Below are 21,119 nucleotides of genomic sequence, written 5' to 3'. Positions count from 1 at the left end.
TGACTATAGGGTTTTGCCTCGCTCAATGAGACAAATTCAACTAGGTGCTCATTGGAGAGAATGATGATGGTGGCTGGTGGCGGACATCGGTGAACTCATTTGGCAGTGACAAAGCGAGATTGATCCACTTTGACACCAACTTGAGATAGAAGTATAGAAAAAATGGTTGAGTGCATTTCATCTCTTAGCGCATTCTCTCATTTAGAGGAGTTCCACATCAAAGATACAGAGAAGTAATGATTAATTACACCATATAGGTTAGATAGGATACTATTTAATAAGTTAGCCTATTCTAAATAAGTTACACAATTCTGACATATGGAAACTTGTATTTGGGATATTTTTCAGATGTCCTTCATGTATTTCTTATTTTCACTAACAAAATTACTTTTAGATCAAGCTCAGGGTGGAGTTGCGTATTGTTTCATATACACCTTAAGCTTGTGGGGTGGTGTTAGAGATACGCGTTTCTCTGTTTTTGTGTAATGTATAGTTTATTTCTTTTTAGTTAGTAGTTTCTAAACTGCTATCTGTTATCATTTGTAGTTTGACAGTTGCAGTTTGTTACAACTTAATAATCAAATAATCTTTGATTATGCGCTCTATAAGAGGTTCACTGAATTTTGTATTTTCAGTAAGCAAGGATTGCATTTCTCTTCAGTTTGAATGGAGATGAGGAAAGAGATTAGTAGAAACAAGGGAGAAATATGGAGGAAAAATAGTAGTGAGACCCATTTACTATTTACCCTTCCCATTTCTTTCATAGAACACAAATCCAATTGAATTCATTGCCTTTATTTCCATTCGGTCTAAAAAGTCGTTTTAAAATTGTATTTGTGTTTCTGCTAGTTAGAATAAAACAATTAATTCAAGATAGTGATATTTATCAATTTAACTGTAGGCTAAATATTTAACTGCATAAGTTGCACTAACTCCATTTATGCTTCTTGATTCTGTAATTGCAGATTAAGTTTTTATTTTCTTCTTTGCTTCCGAATGTAAAATAATTATGTCTAATGAAAGAATTATTTTGACAGATATTCAAGAATGCCACCAAATTTGTTGCCTATTGTTGTTACATCTATTAGGACAAGGATTGAAGAAGGCTTTTGGTTGAAAAGTGAACGAAGTGGTGTGCTGGTCAGTTGTCCAATTAATTGTCCAAAGTTTTGTTTGTCCTTCTGTAGCAATGATATGCATGTATAACATTGACTGTTGTTAGCAGGCAGCTTCTATTGGTTGCTTAACATTAGCGTTGTCTACCTCACCATCTTCTGCTCAAATAAGGAATATTCTCTGTGACGAGGTTTCTTCAGGTAACTCCTGCTATTATTGATAATAAAAGCACACATATAAGTTATTACTTAAAATTAATGAAAGTCTAAAATTTTAACATCAATTTTTTCATAATTCATGGTTTAAACAGTAATAACAAATATTTAATGCCAAAATCTCAGGAAAAAAAGTAATACAATGATAATAATAAAATTATTGTTATTATATTAGTTGTATTTACTTAATTATTTTCTTGATGAACTAAAGCTATCTTTTTTAGTTGAATAGGCTTTTAAATAGGCCCTGGCCAAAAGATTCTTAGTAAGTTGACCTTGTAACACTTTTCCTTGTGTATGATAAGTACTTGTCTTAATTGCTTCACTAGTGAGAACAAAAACAATCATCACAATTATTAATCTAATATCCTTGGGATTGCTTCTTGTCCATGTTTGGCGTACTAGTTAAGTTAAAACTTGAACTGCATTCCTGACTGGACAGTGCTGCATTTACTTTCACAAGTAAATTCTCGTTTTGTGTGCAAAATTAATTAAGATTAAGGATGATTAATCCTACTTAGTCATAGGAAGGCACGAAAAAGGATGTTGTCATTGTCTAATAAAAAATATTTTATTTTGTGCCAAGTGCATGGTTTAGAGGCTAGAGTTGGTAGAATCTTAGGGAGTGGAACCTGTGTGGGGCAATAAGTCATGGTCACAATTGTATTTTATGGCATGTGTCTAGATTTGACTTAGGAATTAGGTGAGAAATCATTTTCATATTTATATGATTCCTTATTTTCATTTAGTTTTCTTGATTACTTATTTTCATTTAGTTTCTTTGTTTACCTACTTGTTGAGCCACATGGCATCTTGTGATCCATGTAGCCAACCTTAGCTATTGGAAGTAGGCATTGTTGTTACCCTATTTATAATCCCAACTTTATAAATTGTTTATAATACTTTGACGAAATTATTCTTCTCATCCTATGATCGTATTAGAGCCACCCAATTTTTCTTTCTCAATTTTCTTGCTCAGCCATCGTTAAAAATGTTGATTATTAGTGCGATATCAACAAATATTTTAGACAACAAACAATTCACAAGGTGGGATACATACGATATACTCCCTCAGGTCCTCAATCACATAGATCAATGAGCCAATTACTCTAGTTGAATTAAAAATATTACCATTGTACCAAAATAATTTTCATTATTAATGACTTCTAAAATTTTCTTCTCACTATTCATTAATATATGTTAAATTCTAGGAATAAGTGAAACATTGAATTGAAACTATGTGTTTTTGAGACTGCATGAGTGCTTTGTTTATATTAAGAAAAAGGAATCAATAAAATAAAAAGAGGAGATTTGATATGCCGTAATAACTAAGATATGTTATATGAATAAATAAAAATGTTCCTAATAATACATATATAATCTCTATATTCTTAATTATCAAGGATCAATTCCTTTATATAACTACAACACTCTCTCCTCTTAAGCTGGAGTGTATAAGTCATATCAGCCTAACTTGCTGCAAATATAATCAACCCTAGTCCTCTTTTATACTAAGTGAATATCTCAACCAACTATTCACTATAGTTGACAAATCTATCTTACAAAATTACAATCCACTTCAGCCCATAACAAGAACAAAATACCTTGAAGTGGAGCATTTATCACTTAATGACCATGTCCAGTTAGTGTCAGAATATCCAACAATTTGAGCATTTTCCATATATTCATAAATGAGGTCTTTTCTAGGAGGCTTCATAAGATACTTTAGGATTGCGATGATATGACTGCATCCTAATGGTCTTGACATGGAAAGCTTAAAAATTGACTTACTATGCTCATTGCAATGACAAAATCAGGACAAGTCTTGGTGACCTAATTTAGTTTACCAACTAATCTTCTGTATCTCTCAGGATCAAAATATGACACTCAGATACATTGGTGTGTCGACATACTTATCATTTATCATTCTTGTATTTTTGAGAATGTTGATAGCATATTTTTTGAGATATGAGCCAACCATCCTTGGATTGTGCTAGTTTTGTAGTAAGGAAATTCCTTAATTGTACAAGATCATTCTTTAGAACTTTAAGGTATTGTTTTAGTTATCAATATCCTCATCATTACTTGTGTTAACAAAGTCGTCTACATATACAATGAGATGAATATATCCTTGGGGAGAATGAAAATAAAATATAGAATGATCGACATCATTTTGTATCATTCCAAACTACAAACGCACAAACTATGCACAGGGTGATTGCTTGAGGCCATATAGGAACCTTCATAGATGGCACACCATATTAGACAACTACTGATCAACAAATTGCAGAGGTTGCTCCATGTAGACTTCTTCACCGAGATCACCACGTAGAAATCCATTTTGATGTGAAGCTGAAAAAGAGTCCAATGGTGAACAGTGCTATAAACAATTTTGCTATGGCGGCACTATGATGGAAATCGATGGTGGAGTTATAGCTTGCAACCACGTGGTGATGTAAGTTTTTCATGGAGGAGCATTGTGGTTGCTTTGGATGTCAAAGAATAGCGTCGCGGAACTGATCTGGCGGAAGTTGAGGATTGTCAGAGCGATGCTCGTGTGAAACAAAGTAGTAGCAACACCATTGTGAAACGAATGATTAGCAGTGACACCTGAGCGAATTGAAGGAGAAGTCTCGAGTCTGCGTGACCTAACCCAGTCCATGACAATGAAACACTAATCTTCTTTCCTATTTTCTTATTTTTCCAATTGGAGTAAGCCCAAGTGTTTTTTCTTTTAAAAAAATGAGTTGGGCCATACAACCTTTTCCAAACGAAACATTACAACATAATGTTGACCTAGTCTCCTTCATTATAGTCCAGTCCTGCTGCTGCCGTTGCTGCTTTTGCTGACATTGTTGTTGTTTCCACTGGCATTGCCATTGCCGCTATTTCGACTATCACTGTGGATTGCAACTCCACCCTACTCACATTGAACTTGCAACTCCTTGATTGTGTTTTGTTGTTATTTTAAGTTTTGAACTTGACATTTGCAGGGTTTTAATTTGATTTTATTGTTATTTGAATTTCTTAACCGTGATATTATTATTAGTTACTAATTGTCTTTCGTTATTTTTGTAATTTTTTTTAAATTATCTATATGTATATTGTCAGATATTATTAGATATAATTAGATATAATTAGATATTATTTGATATTATGAGATATTATAGATATTGTTAGATATCTCATATTTATGTAATGGGCTTAGCCCATATGTTTCTTTTTTCTATATAAACATAACCCTATGTGTTCAATATACACAAAGGATTTACCCTATTCTTTCTTTTCCTTTAATATGGTATCTAGAGCATAAGGTTAGGGTTTAGGGTTCAATTTTTATTGGTGAACCCACTATTCACTGGAATTTTCCAGCCACCACCCCACTGTCTCGCCGGACCCTCGCCGGACCTTCGCCGGACCCTCGCCGAAGCCGCCGCCGGAATCTCGCCGGAGACGTTGCCGGAATCGCTGTCGGAGCCTTCATCTTTGTTGCTCCCGCCAATTAACCGGTGACTGGATTTGTCCTTATCTTCTATGGCTTCTTCCGCTTCCGCTGCCACTATGGCTTCTTCCGCAGTCATTATGCCGGATTCATCTATTTATACTAATTACGTCAATGTTCATCTTTCCATTGACAAATTGGATGGAACCAATTATGACACTTGGGCATCAGATATTAAATTATGACTTAAGAGTCAAGGTTATGTTGATCATCTTACTCATCCTACTCTTGCTGAAAATGAGGTTGTTCGTTGGTCAAAAATTGATGCTCAATTATGCATTGTTATCAAATCGACCATTCACTCATCTTTAAAACAAATTTTTCGTACCTATGAGACATGTTCAGAAGTTTAGGAACAAGCAAAATTATTATACACCAATGATACTCAACGTCTTTATGGTGTGTGTCAAAATCTTCTCACAATTGTTGCTCCCAAACGTCTTGATGGTACAATGACAGAATATCTAGGTAAACTTCATGCTCTTCTTCATGATTTTAATGAGTTATTACCTCCTGCCTCTACTCCTTCTCAAGAACTAGAACAAAGATCCAAGTTCTTCATGTTATTGGGTTTACATGGTCTTTCCTGATGATTATTCTCACGTTCGTGATCAAATTTTGGGATCTCCTATTGTGCCCAATTTTACTTCCACTTGTTCTACCCTTTTGCGCGTGCCAGGTAAACACACCGCTGATATAACGTCAAGCTTCTACCCAATCAGGGGGAGCCTCTTTCAGATCCTGAAAAGTACAGGAGATTAGTTGGAAGATTGAACTATCTCACTGTTACTCGTCCTGATATTTCCTTTGCAGTCAGTGTGGTGAGTCAATTTCTTAATTCTCCATGTGAAGATCATTGGAATGCAGTCATTCGTATAGTGAAGTACATTAAAGGCTCTCCTGGAAAAGGTTTGTTATATGGTCATAATAACCATACTAAAGTCATTTGTTATTCAGATGCTGATTGGGCAGGATCTCCATCTGATAGAAGGTCAACTTCTAGTTATTGTGTCTCCATTGGTGATAACTTGATCTCTTGGAAGAGCAAGAAACAAAGTGTTGTGGCAAGATCTAGTGCAGAAGCAGAATATAGAGCTATGACCCAGCTACTTGTGAGCTTATTTGGCTTAAACAGGTACTTAAAGAATTGCAATTTGGAGAAGTTACTCAAATGACACTGATATGTGATAATCAGGCTGCTCTTCATATTAGCTCAAATCCAGTTTTTCATGAAAGGACAAAACATATTGAGATTGATTGTCATTTCATTCGAGAAAAGATTATATCAGGATATATCAAGACTGAGTTTGTTAATTCAAATAATCAATTAGCAGATATTTTTACTAAGCCCTTACGAGGACCTAGGATTGATTATATTTGTAACAAGCTGGGTATATATGATCTATATGCACCAACTTGAGGGGGAGTGTCAGATATTATTAGATATATTTAGATATTATTTGATATTATGAGATATTATAGATATTGTTAGATATCTCATATTTATGTAATGGGCTTAGCCCATATGTTTCTTTTTTCTATATAAACATAACCCTATGTGTTCAATATACACAAGGGATTTACCCTATTCTTTCTTTTCCTTTAATATATATATTGTATTTTTGTATATTATTGATATGAATATATATTTTTTGTTCGCGATGTTTTTGCCATAACCCGTTATGGTATCCAATATATTCTTATAAAGGATTTCTGGATCTTCGAAATTTTGTTTTCCGATATCGGTAACCTTGGTGGTGAATAGCTGCAATGGAAAAGAGAAGTCAAATAGATGTCATTTTGATAACATGTGAGAAAGTATCAATATAATCTTTGCTACAATTTTTGTGTAGCCTTTGACAACCAATCGAGCTTTATAGTATTAATATTTCCATGAGGTTTTGTTTTAAGACTATAGAAGCAACGAAACCCAACCATTGATTTGCTAGCTAGAAGACAACCAACTCCCAAGTACCACTACTTTGAAGGTCACATATCTTATCAATCATTGCATGTTGTCACTATGGATGAGATAAAACTTCACTTAGAGACTTAGGAATAGGATTAGAAGATAACAAGGACAAACAAACATACTCTATGATGGAAAACCGATGATAAAAGAGGTTTGTGTAGTGGGTAGAAGGTAATGGGTTGAACATGTACCTTTTTGAATAGCAATAGGCTAATCATTTTAAGAGGAAACTAGATTCGATATTGGAGATGGTGTCGGTGAAGGATGTGAGCTAACTTCCACTATATGATTGTAAAAGAAACCAATAATTTCTTCTAAAATGTGCCTTATAATAAGGACTCGAGGGAGTCTATATTTTACTTTGAAGGGGACGGTTGGGATTATAAAAGATATTATTTCATATGTCTCCATTTACTTATTTTTGTTGTTCCTTTTTTTTCTTTTTTTTTTCATGAATTTTCCTTGTTTCCTTGTTTCCTTATTTTCATTAATTGTCCTTGTTTCCCTAATAATAATCCCTAAACTCTAAGGATTGAATCAACCCTCTTATGTATAGATACATGTATTAATCACTCAACAATACATGAGAGAAATTAATCTTTGCTCAATAATTCTCATCGTTTACTCATTTGTTTTTGCTTTGACATGGGTAGATAATTTCTTCTCACTGAACCACTTGATTCTTTTTTTTATATAAAACTTTCATATTAGGCATTACTACGCAACTTGACATTTCAGCTAGGCTAACACCCCAAGTAACAACAATCATCTGCACATAAAAAATATTATTAAAAGAAAAAAGAAAATACAAAAAAAAATATGGGGAGGTTAAACCAAAACCCATATGTTAACAAAAACGATATATAGATAAACTATACCTATTGATAAAGAACTCTAAGAATAGACTAGATGGAAGTCTATTATACCAATGAAATGAATCTCTATGAATGAATCCTAAGTTAGTCAGCTTATCCGCACACGCATTCCCTTCACGAAAAATATGAGTAACCCTAAACATTATTTTCCCACAGTAATTAACACAAGTGTTCCACCGATTACGAAACATCCACGAAACGTTAGTCCTAACAGTTCATGCACCACTAACCAAGGAAGAATCACATTCAAGCCATACCTTACTAAGACCTATCTTTTGAGTTTACTCCATAGCATATATAACTCCATATAACTCAGCAATCAAAGCAGTTTGAACATCAATAAACGTAGAAAACCCACCAATAAACTCCCTCATACTCCCACGGAAAATACCTCCACAAGTAGCAAGACCAGAATAACATCTAGCCACACCATCAGTGTTAATTTTAACCCAGCCTGGTGAATGAAACTCTCATCTAACAGGAAGAGTAAAGACGAACTTTACCACTACGAGTATTAATACTAAAAAATGAATCACGTTGAAATCCAACATATCATTTTTCATTAAAGCTTTAGACGAATTTCTCACTAGACAAGTGAAATCTTTAATTTTGATACAACTATGATTTTTTTTATTAGAAATATAAATTGCATGCATATGTTCTTTGGGTTTCCACTAGATTCATATTAGTGTTGAGTTCACAATTTTCCTTCTAAAGGGAGTTGGAATGAAAATTTAAAGCTAGTGACTTGTCACCCTAACATATTAAAATATTTTGATTATAAAAAAAAGTTGTAACCAAATAACATTTATGTTCTTTTGATTGTGTCCTCTATGGACATGCTTTGAGGACAAGAATATAAGGCTTTATGTTTTTCTGGTCACTAACTGATTGGCACGACTGATTTGTTAGATTGTATGTTTAGGCACAAGACATTACTGGTTGGACTGTGCATATTCCATTGTCAGGTTACTGCTTAATTGGTTTAGCCTTATCTTTGCATTTGTTTGCTTTCCTTCAGGCTACATTGAGACTAAAAAGAAGTCTGGTGTTCTTTATACCTTATTTGAATATTCGATGCAATCGAGTTGCCCAACCATTTGCCTTGAAGCCCTTCAGGTAATTTCTTTGGTTTGGTTAATTGTTTATTCATTTGCATCTATAAATGGGGAGGATGGTATATATGGTTTGTGGAATGTGATTTGTAATGAGCCTTTCATTTTTAGTTTCAATTATTTAACCAAAATCCATGTTGATAATGAGTCCAAGTATAAATGATATGTATAGTGAGGCAACTAATTTTAAAATTTACAACTTATACTATTAGTAAGGCAATTATAGTTAAAAAAAGGAAACTATATTTCCAGGGTTTTTTTTTTAAATAGAACTGAAATAATGTAACAAAGAATGAAATTCATGTGTTTCTACTCTCTCCCTCAAGTTTGGGGAATATATATATATATATATATATATATATATCATTCTTGCCTCGTTGGAAAGATGTTAGAAATGTTCAGCTATCACTTGGTTGATATACTTGGTCGATTGAAACTATAATGTATATATGTTGTTGCTATAAGGTCATTGATCAACTTCTTTGTAATGTGATAGTCAATCTTTGTGCTTTGTTTTGCCAAACTTGCTTGTATTGTGAACAATGTTAATGATAGATTTATTATTATAAACAAGCTTGATTTTTTATACTTGATCATGTGTTAACCAGAACTACGTCTAATTCTTGATGAAGTTTCACTGCGTAGACTATCAGTGCAAATACAGAGCAAGTATTCTTTGAATCTCAAACCACTCTTGACTATACATACAACCCAATATTTTTTGGAAAGCAATCACTCAAAGACTGAGTATTATTTCGCCCGCAGCCACTCCTTGCCAAAATTGAGTATTGCTTGGATTCCAACCACTCCTAACAAAGACAGGGTATTGTTTGGACCGTAGTCACTTCTAGTTAAGATACTTGGTTTCAAAAAAATGTGATCAGACAATCGTAGGGTTGCTCACTTAAAAAGGTGTTGTATCCTACAATGCATGCAAGATAAGTTCACTTCTAGATAGCCAAAGAACACAACAATGTTCTATCAACGAGCTAGATTAAGCTTAAGATTTCAACTTTATAGTTGTTCATAAGATCATTAGTTCTTCAACTTTACTCTTCCAAGATATCTTCTGTAAATAAAGATTTATGTAAGAGTCTTTGCAAATTCTTAGTTGGTCGTTGAGAGACAAAGAGAAGTCCTTCATTCTCAGTGTGCGTATGTCCTTGTAGACTTGAGGGTTGCATTAAATGTTCTCCATGAAACATTGCATAATTCTATTTGAAGGAATGTTTTGATACTGAACATAACTTATCAGGTCTAGGTTACATTATATTTATTTCAACTAGGGTAAAAGTCAAGATTGTACAAAGTGGATAAACTATGCAACAATGACGAAAGTGAAGTTGTTGGCGTGTGGCAGTTCTGACACAATTCTCGAGAAATCTTTTGATGTTGTTATTCCTTGGAGATATTCATTGTGGTTAGATGAAGAAGCATTCTCTGCAAATATACTAAAAACATTAGTAGATTAAGAGTTCTACTATGTAAGCTTTTGAAACACATCTAATCGTCCATCTTAAGCATAATCTTATCAGACATGATATGTACGCAAGGTGCTTTGCATCTATTGGCGTCAAACAAAACATTTGCGTCCATAGTCATCAAATGAAACATTTTGTTTGTCATGCTAAGACAAATTTAGGTTTTAACACCGTTGTAAGCACTTAATTAAAATAACTCGCAGTTTGTTGTTTTTTTCTCTGACAATCTCCCCTTTTTTTATTGTTAAGTAACACATTTTAAACAATATCATTTTCGAAAGATTTTTATTAGATCAAGTTTTCACAAACGTTTTTAATTAAAACCCACTCAAGACACATAAAAAGTAGTTTAGCACAAGTTTGATGGGGTTGAAACTTTATCACGTAATGTTCATTATAGATGATTATATCAGGAGATATAATCTTGTTCAATGTGATTACAAATTATAGTGCATAAAGAATCATCAAATAAAGGAATCCAGGCTTTTATAACTTAGTATATTTCATATATCAAAGCATAGAGCAATGGAAAAAGTGAAACTAAAGAAACGTTAAACAAATATCATTTGTTGAGCTTCTCCTTAACTTAGCATCTTTTAAAGTTCTTCTTCATCTAAGCTCCCCTTCAACTAGAGATCTCCTTCTCTTTTAAACTTAATGTCTTTTAACTTTCTCTTCTCTTATACTTTTCTCCCACTATATGTTTTAAATTTTATCTTTCTATCCCTTAAGGGCCATAAAAAAAAAGAGAAAAATGACCTTAGTCCAATAGAGGATAACTTTTGCCACTTTAAAACTTGTTCTACTTCTATCACTAAAGCAGTGGGAAGATGAGGCTTGGTTTGCAAAGCCAGAAGCCATTATGAAGATGCTTGCTACTTTATAGCTTTCCTTAGGACTTAGTCATGTTGTAGGAGAGAGAATTGGAGGAGGACACTTCAGGTTTCAAATGCAACCTTGTGATGCATGTTCAAAAACAACCTTCATGTGTTTGATGTTGTCTGTCATGATGCAATAATTGTCTGTAAGACTGTAATGACTATCAGGACCTGATAGTCTCACCACAAATTTAACAAACACATTAAAACTAAACTAACGATCATGTTGTCTGATTAAGAACGTCTATAAAACCTATCATTCTTAAATATGTTTTAAAATGAATTAAAATGTTCTTCAGGTAAAGCCTTTGTAAATATATCGAACCATTAGTGATTTGTTTTCACAAACTTTAGTTTAAAAACATTTTTATGAACATAATCACAAATGAAATGATATCTTACCTCAATGTGCTTAGCCTTAGAATGTTGTATAGGATTTTTCGATAGATTGATTGCACTAGTGTTGTCACAATATATTAGTATATTGTGTTCAATGCTAGAGTAATCTTTCATCTAATACTTCACCTATAGCTGTTGAGAAAAACTTGTACCAAGCATATATTCAACCTCTATTGTACAAAAAGCGATTGAGTTTTGCCTCTTGCTTGACCACGACACTAGACAAGGTTCAAGAAAGTGGCAGCCTCCGTTTGTGCTTTTTCTGTCGACATGATCTCCAGCATAGTTCCTGTCGTAGAAGCCTTCTAATTTGTAACTTTTTTTTTCCGTTATAACACAGATTAGTAGACCCAATAAGGTACCGAAAAATCCGCTTGGCAGGCTTCAAATGAGACTCTTTTATGATCTATGTGAAACCTTGCACATAGACACTATGCATTATATCAGGTCTGCTTGCTCATTGAGACACACTATGCATTATATCATGGGTTTTGCTTCTATTATACCATTTTTCTAAGGTGTGTGAGGGTTGGTGGACTTGTGTAAAATACGATGTGAACTTAAAAAAAGTATGAAAGTTGGAAGAAAAATATTCTTTAGCATTATCATTCCTCAAAACTTTGATAACCTTGCCAAATTGATTTTTGATTTCATTAAAGAAAGAGCAAAAAAACAATTTAGATCAATCTTTCCTTAAATAAACCCAAGTTCATTGAGAATGTTTGTCAATAAAAATCACAAAATACGAAAATCTAAAAGATGTGAGTCGACGAGGACCCCAAATGTCAAAATGAATTATTGAAGAGATAACGTTATATTTTGTTTCGGATCCTTTTGGAAAGGGAGATCTAACATGTTTCCTCTGTTGACATGACTCACACTCTAGGACTTGAAGATTGCCAAGGTTAGGAACCATTTTCTTCAATTTTGATAGGTGTGGGGATGACTCTTCAAGAATTGTCCAATATCATGTAGTGGACCTTCTATTGTAGTCGTAGACCTTGCTTAGTTAGCATCGGAGTAAAGCCTCATGAATTATGTTTCTTTTATATAAAATTCTTGTTCCTAGTGGTTGCAACAAGGTGAGTGGCCTATAGGTGCACTACATTTGGGCCATGCATAAATTGACTAATAAAACTTGTAGTAAATTCACATCTTCTAGTATTTCTGCAATGACTACTACATGAAAATTATTGCCATAGCCCGCCATGCAAAACTCACCAGGTAATGCGGATAAAACAGCAGCCAGTAAGAAATCTGCCATCCGTTTTTTAACTACACTGGTTCTAACTATAGGAATAACTGAAACTAATAAAATGAAAAAAATTTGAAAAAATTTGTACAAAATTGAAACGAGGAAATACATATCTCATACTACAACAACTGTACAAACAAAAACTCAAGGTAATAAAATAGTATCATGTGTTCCAACATAAAGTCTTGCGATTGTATTAAAATATTGTTACTGACAGCTTTGTATATTTTTTTTTTTCTGCCAAAGATTAGTGAAATTTAATGACTTACTGCAAATTGAAGATTAAGGGTAGTATTGGTGTTAACTTGGAGCTTGATTCTGAAAGATTAATGGTATCTTGCCTTTCTTATTTTGTCATCGAAAGTTTCATAGATGTTTTAAACATCAAGCTGTTTTCAAATTTAAAAGTAGTAGTTATTGATGGACATGTATTTTTCTATTGATGTTTAAATAGTAAGTTGGTGAGTGCTTCTATGCCAGTTTATTGATGTATTCAGATTAACTTTCTACAGGCACTTAAATCTGCATTCCACAATTATCCTAACATAGTGACTGCTTGTTGGGAACAAGTTTCTGCTATTGTGTATCACTTCATTAGCACTGCTTGCGTTGAAGCTCCTTCCAGGCAATCAAGTGAACATGTTGGTAGCCCTACTACATTTATTAATGAAAAAGTTACTATCGCTGCTATTAAGGTAGCAACTTTTCTTTTCCCTGAACTGATCTTAATCCCCTTTCTGTTAGATTTATTGGTGTAGAATCAGAAGTCAATTCGAGTTTGAAAATGCATGTGTTGTATGCATTGAAGTTAGTTGGCGTCTTTGCACTCCTTTCTACCATAAAGATTTTGGATTTGTTTGAATAAGTTTCTCCATAGAGACTTCTGTGAAAAGAAAATAAGAAGAAAAAATGAATGAAGATTTTTATAAGCTACAAGTAGCTTATGCATAAACTAACTTGTAGAGGCTCTTTTGTTTAACTTATCCAAATTTAGATTTTTCACTAATGCATCTATTCTTAGTTCATTGAGAAACATATTTCACTTTTTTCTTCTTATTTTGTTCTTGTAGAAGGGCTTATGGAGAAAGTTAAACAAACAAACCTTATGTTCTTTCTATAGTCTGTTATATTAGTTCTATTGCTCATTTGGTCTGTTTGATTTACCTGAAACTAATGGACTAGCCAGCATTAAATTGTTCATTGTTTGATTATAAAAGTGCTTATGGAGAAGCACAAAACAAGGGATAAAGTGTTGGATGAAAAATAATTCACCTAGTAGACCAAGGAATAACCTTTTTGGTGTAGCACATGCGAAAATAAAAGATGCCCAATCTACTCCCTGCCTGTCCTAAACACTGTCAATAGATGTGGACCGAGTTAGTAAGGTCCAGCTGATTTTTGGAACCAATGTCATCTAATTTGGCTATGGTATGCCAATTTTCACATGCTGAGCTAATATTTTCGTAGTCGGTATCACAGTTGAGTTGAGGCAGCTAAGGTGGAAAAACTGTGAATGCTAATTGTTGCATAATCAGGAGAATTATGTTATAATTAAGTGCAGATTCCATTTTATATTTATTATGACAGATTTGTTAGTGATTTGATTTGATTTGTACAGCTTTAAACACTCATTATTTCTGGCTTTCATTGCCTATTATTTCTTTCTTTAATTAGGTTGTAAAACAGTCTATAAATAGAGACTGTAATCACATTTGTAAGAAATCTTAGAAATATATTTCATCTATTTCTTTCCACTTGGTATCAGAGCTCCTGATCTAGGAGACTTTGCTTCCGCAATTTTTTTTTTTTTAGCCTTCTGTAATCATTTTCCTTGACAGCCTTCATTGCTGCAATTTTTTTTTTTTGGACAGCCTTCATTGCTGCAACTTTCTATTTTTCTTATCCTTTCTCCATTGACCACCACCACCACCTTGCACCATTGACCGTTACTGCCACCGCCATTGACCACCGCCGACCACCACCACCGACCACCACTGCCGTCGCTCAGTTGGTTTTGAACTCTCATGGACTCCTTTAGTAAGCCATCTAGCTATTGTTCCTTTACTATGAGTGGTAAGAGTTCTAGTTTTTTATCCTTTAATGCTTCTAGTACTGAAAATATCTGGATTATAGACTCTGGTGCTACTGATCATATGACACCTCATTCCTCTTCTTTTTCATCCTACACTACTTTATCCGGTAAGCCATATATTACTGTTGCTAATGGTTCCACTACCCCCAATTAATGGTCGTGGTAACATTCACCTTCAACCTTCATTTCCTTTAAAAAATGTGCTTCATGTTCCCAAACTATCCAATAACCTCTTGTCTATTCAAAAGATTACCCAAGATTTAAATTGTGCAGTGGTATTTTTTCCTTCCCATTGTGTTTTTCAGGATCTTGCCACGGGGGAGACTATTGGAATTGCTAAAGAGCAGGGCGGGTTATATTATTTACAGCATGAAGAAAGTAAAAAGGGTGCTAGACTACAGGCACACACTTCTAATCTTCAGCAAGGTCGTGAATCTTGGTCATCCTCTCAGATATGGCTTCAACACAGACGTCTTGGTCATCCTCCATTTAGTACCCTAAAGTCCTTATTTCCTGTTTTATTTACAAAAGTGTCTGCTGAGTTATTTCATTGTGATGTTTGTCAGTTTGCTAAACACTATCGGACAACTTTTCCTCCCAATGGTAATAAAAGTTCTAAACCTTTTGATCTTATTCATTCAGATGTATGGGGACCTTCACCTATTCCTAATATCTCGGGTGCAAAATGGTTTGTTTCATTTATTGATGATTGTACTCGGGTTACTTGGATATTTCTCATGAAAGATAAGTCTGAAGTTTTTCACTTGTTTGTAAAGTTTTACAGAATGATTCAAACACAATTTGCAAGTCCAATTAAGAGATTGCGTTCTGATAATGGAAGAGAATATGTGAACCAAAACCTTTCCAAGTTCCTTGAGGAAAATGGAGTTGTTCATGAATTAACCTGTGTGGACACTCCTCAACAAAATGGGGTTGCTGAAAGGAAAAATCGTCATCTCCTTGAGGTTACTCGAGCTTTACTTTTCCAAACATCTGTTCCTAGATCTTACTGGGGAGAAGTTGTCCTGACTACCACTTATTTGATTAATAGATTACCCTCTCGGGTTCTAGAGGGTGTTACTCCTATCCAGGTTATGACCACATTCTATCCTTCTATTCCCATGTTGAATAGTCTTCAAAATCGTGTCTTTGGTTGTCCTGCTTTTGTCCATGTTCATAGTCCTTATCGGGGTAAGTTAGATCCTCGTGCCATCAAATGTGTCTTCATCGGTTATGACCCCAACAAAAAGGGGTACAAATGTTATCATTCTCAAAGTCGTAAAGTTTATATTTCCAAAGATGTCACCTTCCATGAAACAGAGTCTTTCTTTCCTAGTTCTCAGCTTCACGGGGAGAGTATTCAAGAAGCTGAGGACCTTGAGTTGCCACCTTTTCCTTTGTTGCAGGATTTCGTTCTTAGGGAGGATGACAAAGACCCTGCACCAACATCATTACCAGAGAAGAATAATGAAGACAAATATTTTGGAAAACAATATCAGCGAAGGCAACAAGAACCCGTCCTGGTCGAACAACAACTTCAATTGTCTGAATCGGAGGTAAGAACTCATACCAGTGAGACTCTTGAGGACACCTTAAATACTGCTTTTGAACCTAACCTAAATGATTTACCTATTGCCTTGAGAAAAGAAAAAAGATCTTGTGCCAAATATCCTATATCCCAATTTGTGTCTACAGAAAAACTTTCTATGCAGCACCAGAGTTTTCTTTCAGCTATTGATTCTATCAAAATCCCTACATCGGTACAAGAAGCCTTAAAAGATGAGAACTGGATTCGAGCCATCAATGAAGAAATGAGCGCGTTAGAAATGAATGAGACTTGGGAGATTGTAGAGAGACCAAAAGATAAGAAAGCAGTTGGTTGTAGGTGGATATACACAGTTAAGTATAAGTCTGATGGCACACTGGATCGATATAAAGCAAGGTTGGTTGCAAAAGGGTACACTCAAACCTATGAGATCAATTATGAGGAGACTTTTGCTCCAGTGGCAAAAATGAATACCGTCAGGATTATTCTCTCCCTGGCAGCACACTTTGGTTGGGAAATGCATCAATTTGATGTTAAAAATGCCTTCTTGCATGGAAGCTTGGAGGAAGAAGTATACATGAAGATTCCACCTGGTTATGGTATTGTTAATGAAGGGAATAAGGCGTGCAGACTTAAGAAGGCCCTATATGGTCTTAAACAATCACCTCGTGCTTGGTTTGGAAGGCTTACTCAAGCTATGGTATCTTTGGGGTACCGACAAAGCCAAGGTGACCATACTCTGTTTATAAAACATTCTCAGAATGGTAAACTCACTCTACTTTTGGTCTATGTAGATGATATGATTATTACAGGTGATGATGAGATTGAAAAACAAAATTTGAGGGAGAGACTAGCTACTCAATTTGAAATGAAGGATCTTGGGAAGCTGAAGTACTTCCTTGGGATAGAGGTTGCTTACTCGAGACAGGGCATCTTTATTTCTCAAAGGAAATACATCCTTGATCTTCTCAAAGAGATTGGTAAGTTGGGTTGTAAGCCCACTGGAGTGCCAATAGAGCAAAATCATAGGATTGGGAATGATGAGGAAAACCCAAAAGTGGAGAAGACACAATATCAAAGACTTGTGGGAAAACTCATTTATCTTTCACACACTAGGCCAGATATAGCCTATGCAGTTAGTGTGGTTAGTCAATTTATGCATGATCCAAGAGAAAGACACTTGCAGGCAGTAGATAAAATTATTCAGTACTTAAAAGCCTCTCCAGGAAAAGGATTGCTATTCAAAAAGGGGGAAAACTTATCCATGAAAGTATATACTGATGCTGACTATGCAGGATCGATTGTTGATAGGAAATCCACCACAGGCTACTGCATGTTCTTGGGTGGAAATCTGGTGACATGGAGGAGCAAGAAGCAAAATGTAGTTGCAAGATCAAGTGCAGAGGCAGAATTTAGAGCCATGGCTCAAGGGGTGTGTGAACTCTTATGGATGAAGATCATACTTGATGACCTAAAAATAAAATATGAAGCTCCTATGGGTTTGGCATGTGATAATAAGTCCACTATCAGTATTGCACACAATCCGATTCAACATGATCGAACAAAGCACGTAGAGATAGACCGACACTTTATTAAAGAGAAGTTGGATGATGGTCTTATAGCCACTGAGTACATCCCTTCAAGACTCCAATTGGCAGATATGTTTACTAAGGGACTTCCCACAAAACAATTCGAAGATCTTACTTGCAAGTTGGGAATGATAGATATACATTCACCAACTTGAGGGGGAGTGTTGCATAATCAGGAGAATTATGTTATAATTAAGTGCAGATTCCATTTTATATTTATTAGGACAGATTTGTTAGTGATTTGATTTTATTTGATTTGTACAGCTTTAAACACTCATTATTTATGGCTTTCATTGCCTATTATTTCTTTCTTTAATTAGGTTGTAAAACAGTCTATAAATAGAGATTGTAATTACATTTGTAAGAAATCTCAGAAATATATTTCATCTATTTCTTTCCACTCTAATTGAGTTTGTGTTAATGGTATCTATCCCCTGAACATTGGACATTTCTTTCCAACTATTTTTGTTCAATTTGAAATTAAAATAAGTTTGTCTTTTTCACCCAAAACCTATTTGATGTGTTTCTCATTTGTTGTTGAGGGCATAAACTTGCTTCTGATGTGATTTTATTTTTGGTTCTTTTGTTTTGAGTTAGAAGTGCTTTTATTAATACCATTACATTTTTTCTTGTGACATGGTGTCAATTGTGTCTCGTACTAGCACTTTTATATTCTTTTCATTTGCATAGAAAAGTGTCAAATTTTCTTTTTTGACTTTTTTATTAATTGTCAACACTTAGATGCAATTCTTTGAACATTAATCAACTTCTCTTTCCAATGTTGTTTGTTCCATTTCAAATTAAAATAAGTTTCTTGTTCTCTCAAATCCTAATTCTCTCAATTTGATATGTTTCTCACTTAATGTTGTGAGCATGAACTTGCTTCCAGTGAGCTTTTATATACTTTTTTTTAATTTTTTTATTTAGGATATTCTATTAACACCATTACATTTTTCTTGTGGCATGATCTCGTGTTTCTTGTACTATTACTTGTATATACTTTTCATCTAAGTTTTATTTTGACGAAACTTAGATGGAATTCCTTGCGTGTTTTGGTGCCATTCTCCAATTAGGACTGAAGTTTTGCCATGATAACCTATGGTCACCTATAATACAGACCTTTATCATATAATTATTTGAAAATCCAATTCTGATTGGAGAACAGCAAAAGCACCTGAGGAACTGTTGCCTTTATCTAAATTTTTGCCATTCTTATTTTAAATATTATTTTGACTTGAATTGATATCATTTTAGAGACATGATTTCTTGTATCTATTTGAAATAATGAGAATTTATTTTAATATTTTAAGGTTCTAGATGAGAGTCTTCGGGCAGTCTCTGGATTTCAAGGAACAGAAGATCTTTCAGATGATAAATTAATGGATATTCCTTTTGCATCTGATTGCATTAGGATGAAGAAAGTGTCATCTGCTCCATCGTATGATGTGGAGGGAAAAGATGATGTTATTGTAAACTTTGAAGCTAGTGATTCAGTAATTCAGCAATGGTGTGAGGCAATTGAGAAGCATATGCCTCTTACCTTGTGTCACTCTTCAGCAATGGTGAGAATTTTCATTTCTTATGTAATAGTTTTTGTTTTTTTTTTTTATACTAAATAATTGAGTCTTGTTTGCTAACTTGAATCAGTGATCTTGTTCAGATATCTTGAATCTTTTAATTTTTTGAATTACCTTTCTTTCTCTCTAAATTGAATATTATGAGAACGTATTAGTAGTTTCATTCACAAATTGGCTTGATCTATACAAAGTCAGATGTTGCATAACAGAAACAAAAATGGAGAATAAAAGGAGAGAGAAGCAAGCCACTGGTATTGTTAATCAGCGAAAGTAGACCTCTTAGAGACAGACTGACCTTTAAATTTCTATTTACCATACACAAAATTAATTGTCTTCTCTGCTTCACCTCTGCTACTTTACTAAATATACGCCTTCCATTCCATAAGATTCACAAGTGATAATGATAACCAACTGCCCCCAATAATCACCATTTTTCTCCTTTTCCTCTGCGAAACTCTCAACCCCTCATTCATATTTGGATCTGCCACAACATCAGAAGGCCAGCTTACTTTAGGCCAACAACTACCTCTAATTCTTTTGGGTTAATGTCCATCATGTCAGAAAAGGAAACGAGCTGCATTCACATCACATGCTAATTGTTGAGATCATGTTTCAAAATATTTCTTATCATGGAGAACATGATTAGCTTATGGTGTTCAAAATAGCGAAAGGTTAAGTTGTTAGGTGAAGACACATGAATGGTTTTTATCATGTCTCTAGCATTGCCTATCTTGGACAAGCCCACCAATCTTACATTGAAACTCAACTTTTTATTAGAAAAATCAGGTGGGATATAAATCTAAACCAGTTATGAATGTTTTTATATTACATTGTAGTCTTTTACACACCCAAAAATCCTCCATATAATATTGTAAAAACAGGTGAAATACACAAGGAAGGGTTGAATTGTGCATTTAAAACTTTTGAGAAGTTTTTGCTAAACGTTTGATAAATGTGACAAAAGAAGCTTAATGCTGGACAAATGCATTGTCGGGTGAGTTTTTTTAAGAGTAGTGTTTTCTCAAGAATGTAAGATGCAACTTCAAGTTGACTATCAAAAACACTTTAAATAGCAAACATTTATTTCGACGAAGTTTTGTCGAGCTGCTAACTCCTCCTTTCACATTTGTTTTTCACCTTCATCATTTTCTGCAATAATCATCTTATGTACATAGACCAAAAGAAGTGTCAACTTAGCACCATGCAAATGTTTTATGAAGATTATCGGATAATTCTCTATTTCTGTCTGTCAGACAATAAGCTAGAATCTTTGGATTTGCTACCAAGTAAAGGAATTTGTGACCTCTAATCATGTTTTCAACTTTTTCATTTAAAAAAACTCGTCTCATTTGTTTGTCAGAAACAAAGTGTGAAAATTATGGCTAAAAAGGACCTTAGGTGAGTTGAAGATTAATTTGTAGGGACCCATGAGGCTCTATTGTGATAATAAGTTAGCAATAGACATTACACATAATCCCATTCAACTTGACAAAACAAAACATACTAA

General features: G+C 34.2%; 1 protein-coding gene across 3 annotated transcripts in view; it reads left to right on the top strand.

Moving 5' to 3' along the window:
* The window catches only part of LOC137829461 (uncharacterized), a 44,326-nt gene that overhangs the window by 12,273 nt on the left and 10,934 nt on the right, over positions 1-21,119 (top strand). For 2 of the 3 annotated variants that reach the window (XR_011084017.1, XM_068636266.1), the window contains exons 12-16: positions 1,038-1,140; positions 1,226-1,316; positions 8,702-8,799; positions 13,321-13,503; positions 19,346-19,597. Coding sequence is in view for 2 of the 3 variants with exons in the window: in XM_068636266.1 (XP_068492367.1) it covers positions 1,038-1,140; positions 1,226-1,316; positions 8,702-8,799; positions 13,321-13,503; positions 19,346-19,597 (727 nt within the window). In the remaining variant the exon portion in view is untranslated. Of the gene's footprint in view, positions 1-1,037; positions 1,141-1,225; positions 1,317-8,701; positions 8,800-13,320; positions 13,504-14,891; positions 16,457-19,345; positions 19,598-21,119 lie in introns of those variants that run through there. The other variant, XM_068636275.1, reaches the window with a different exon arrangement.

Source organism: Phaseolus vulgaris, chromosome 11 (genome assembly GCF_000499845.2).
Source record: "Phaseolus vulgaris cultivar G19833 chromosome 11, P. vulgaris v2.0, whole genome shotgun sequence".
Taxonomy (NCBI): Eukaryota; Viridiplantae; Streptophyta; class Magnoliopsida; order Fabales; family Fabaceae; genus Phaseolus; species Phaseolus vulgaris.
This window is presented reverse-complemented; position numbering and strand designations above follow the sequence as displayed.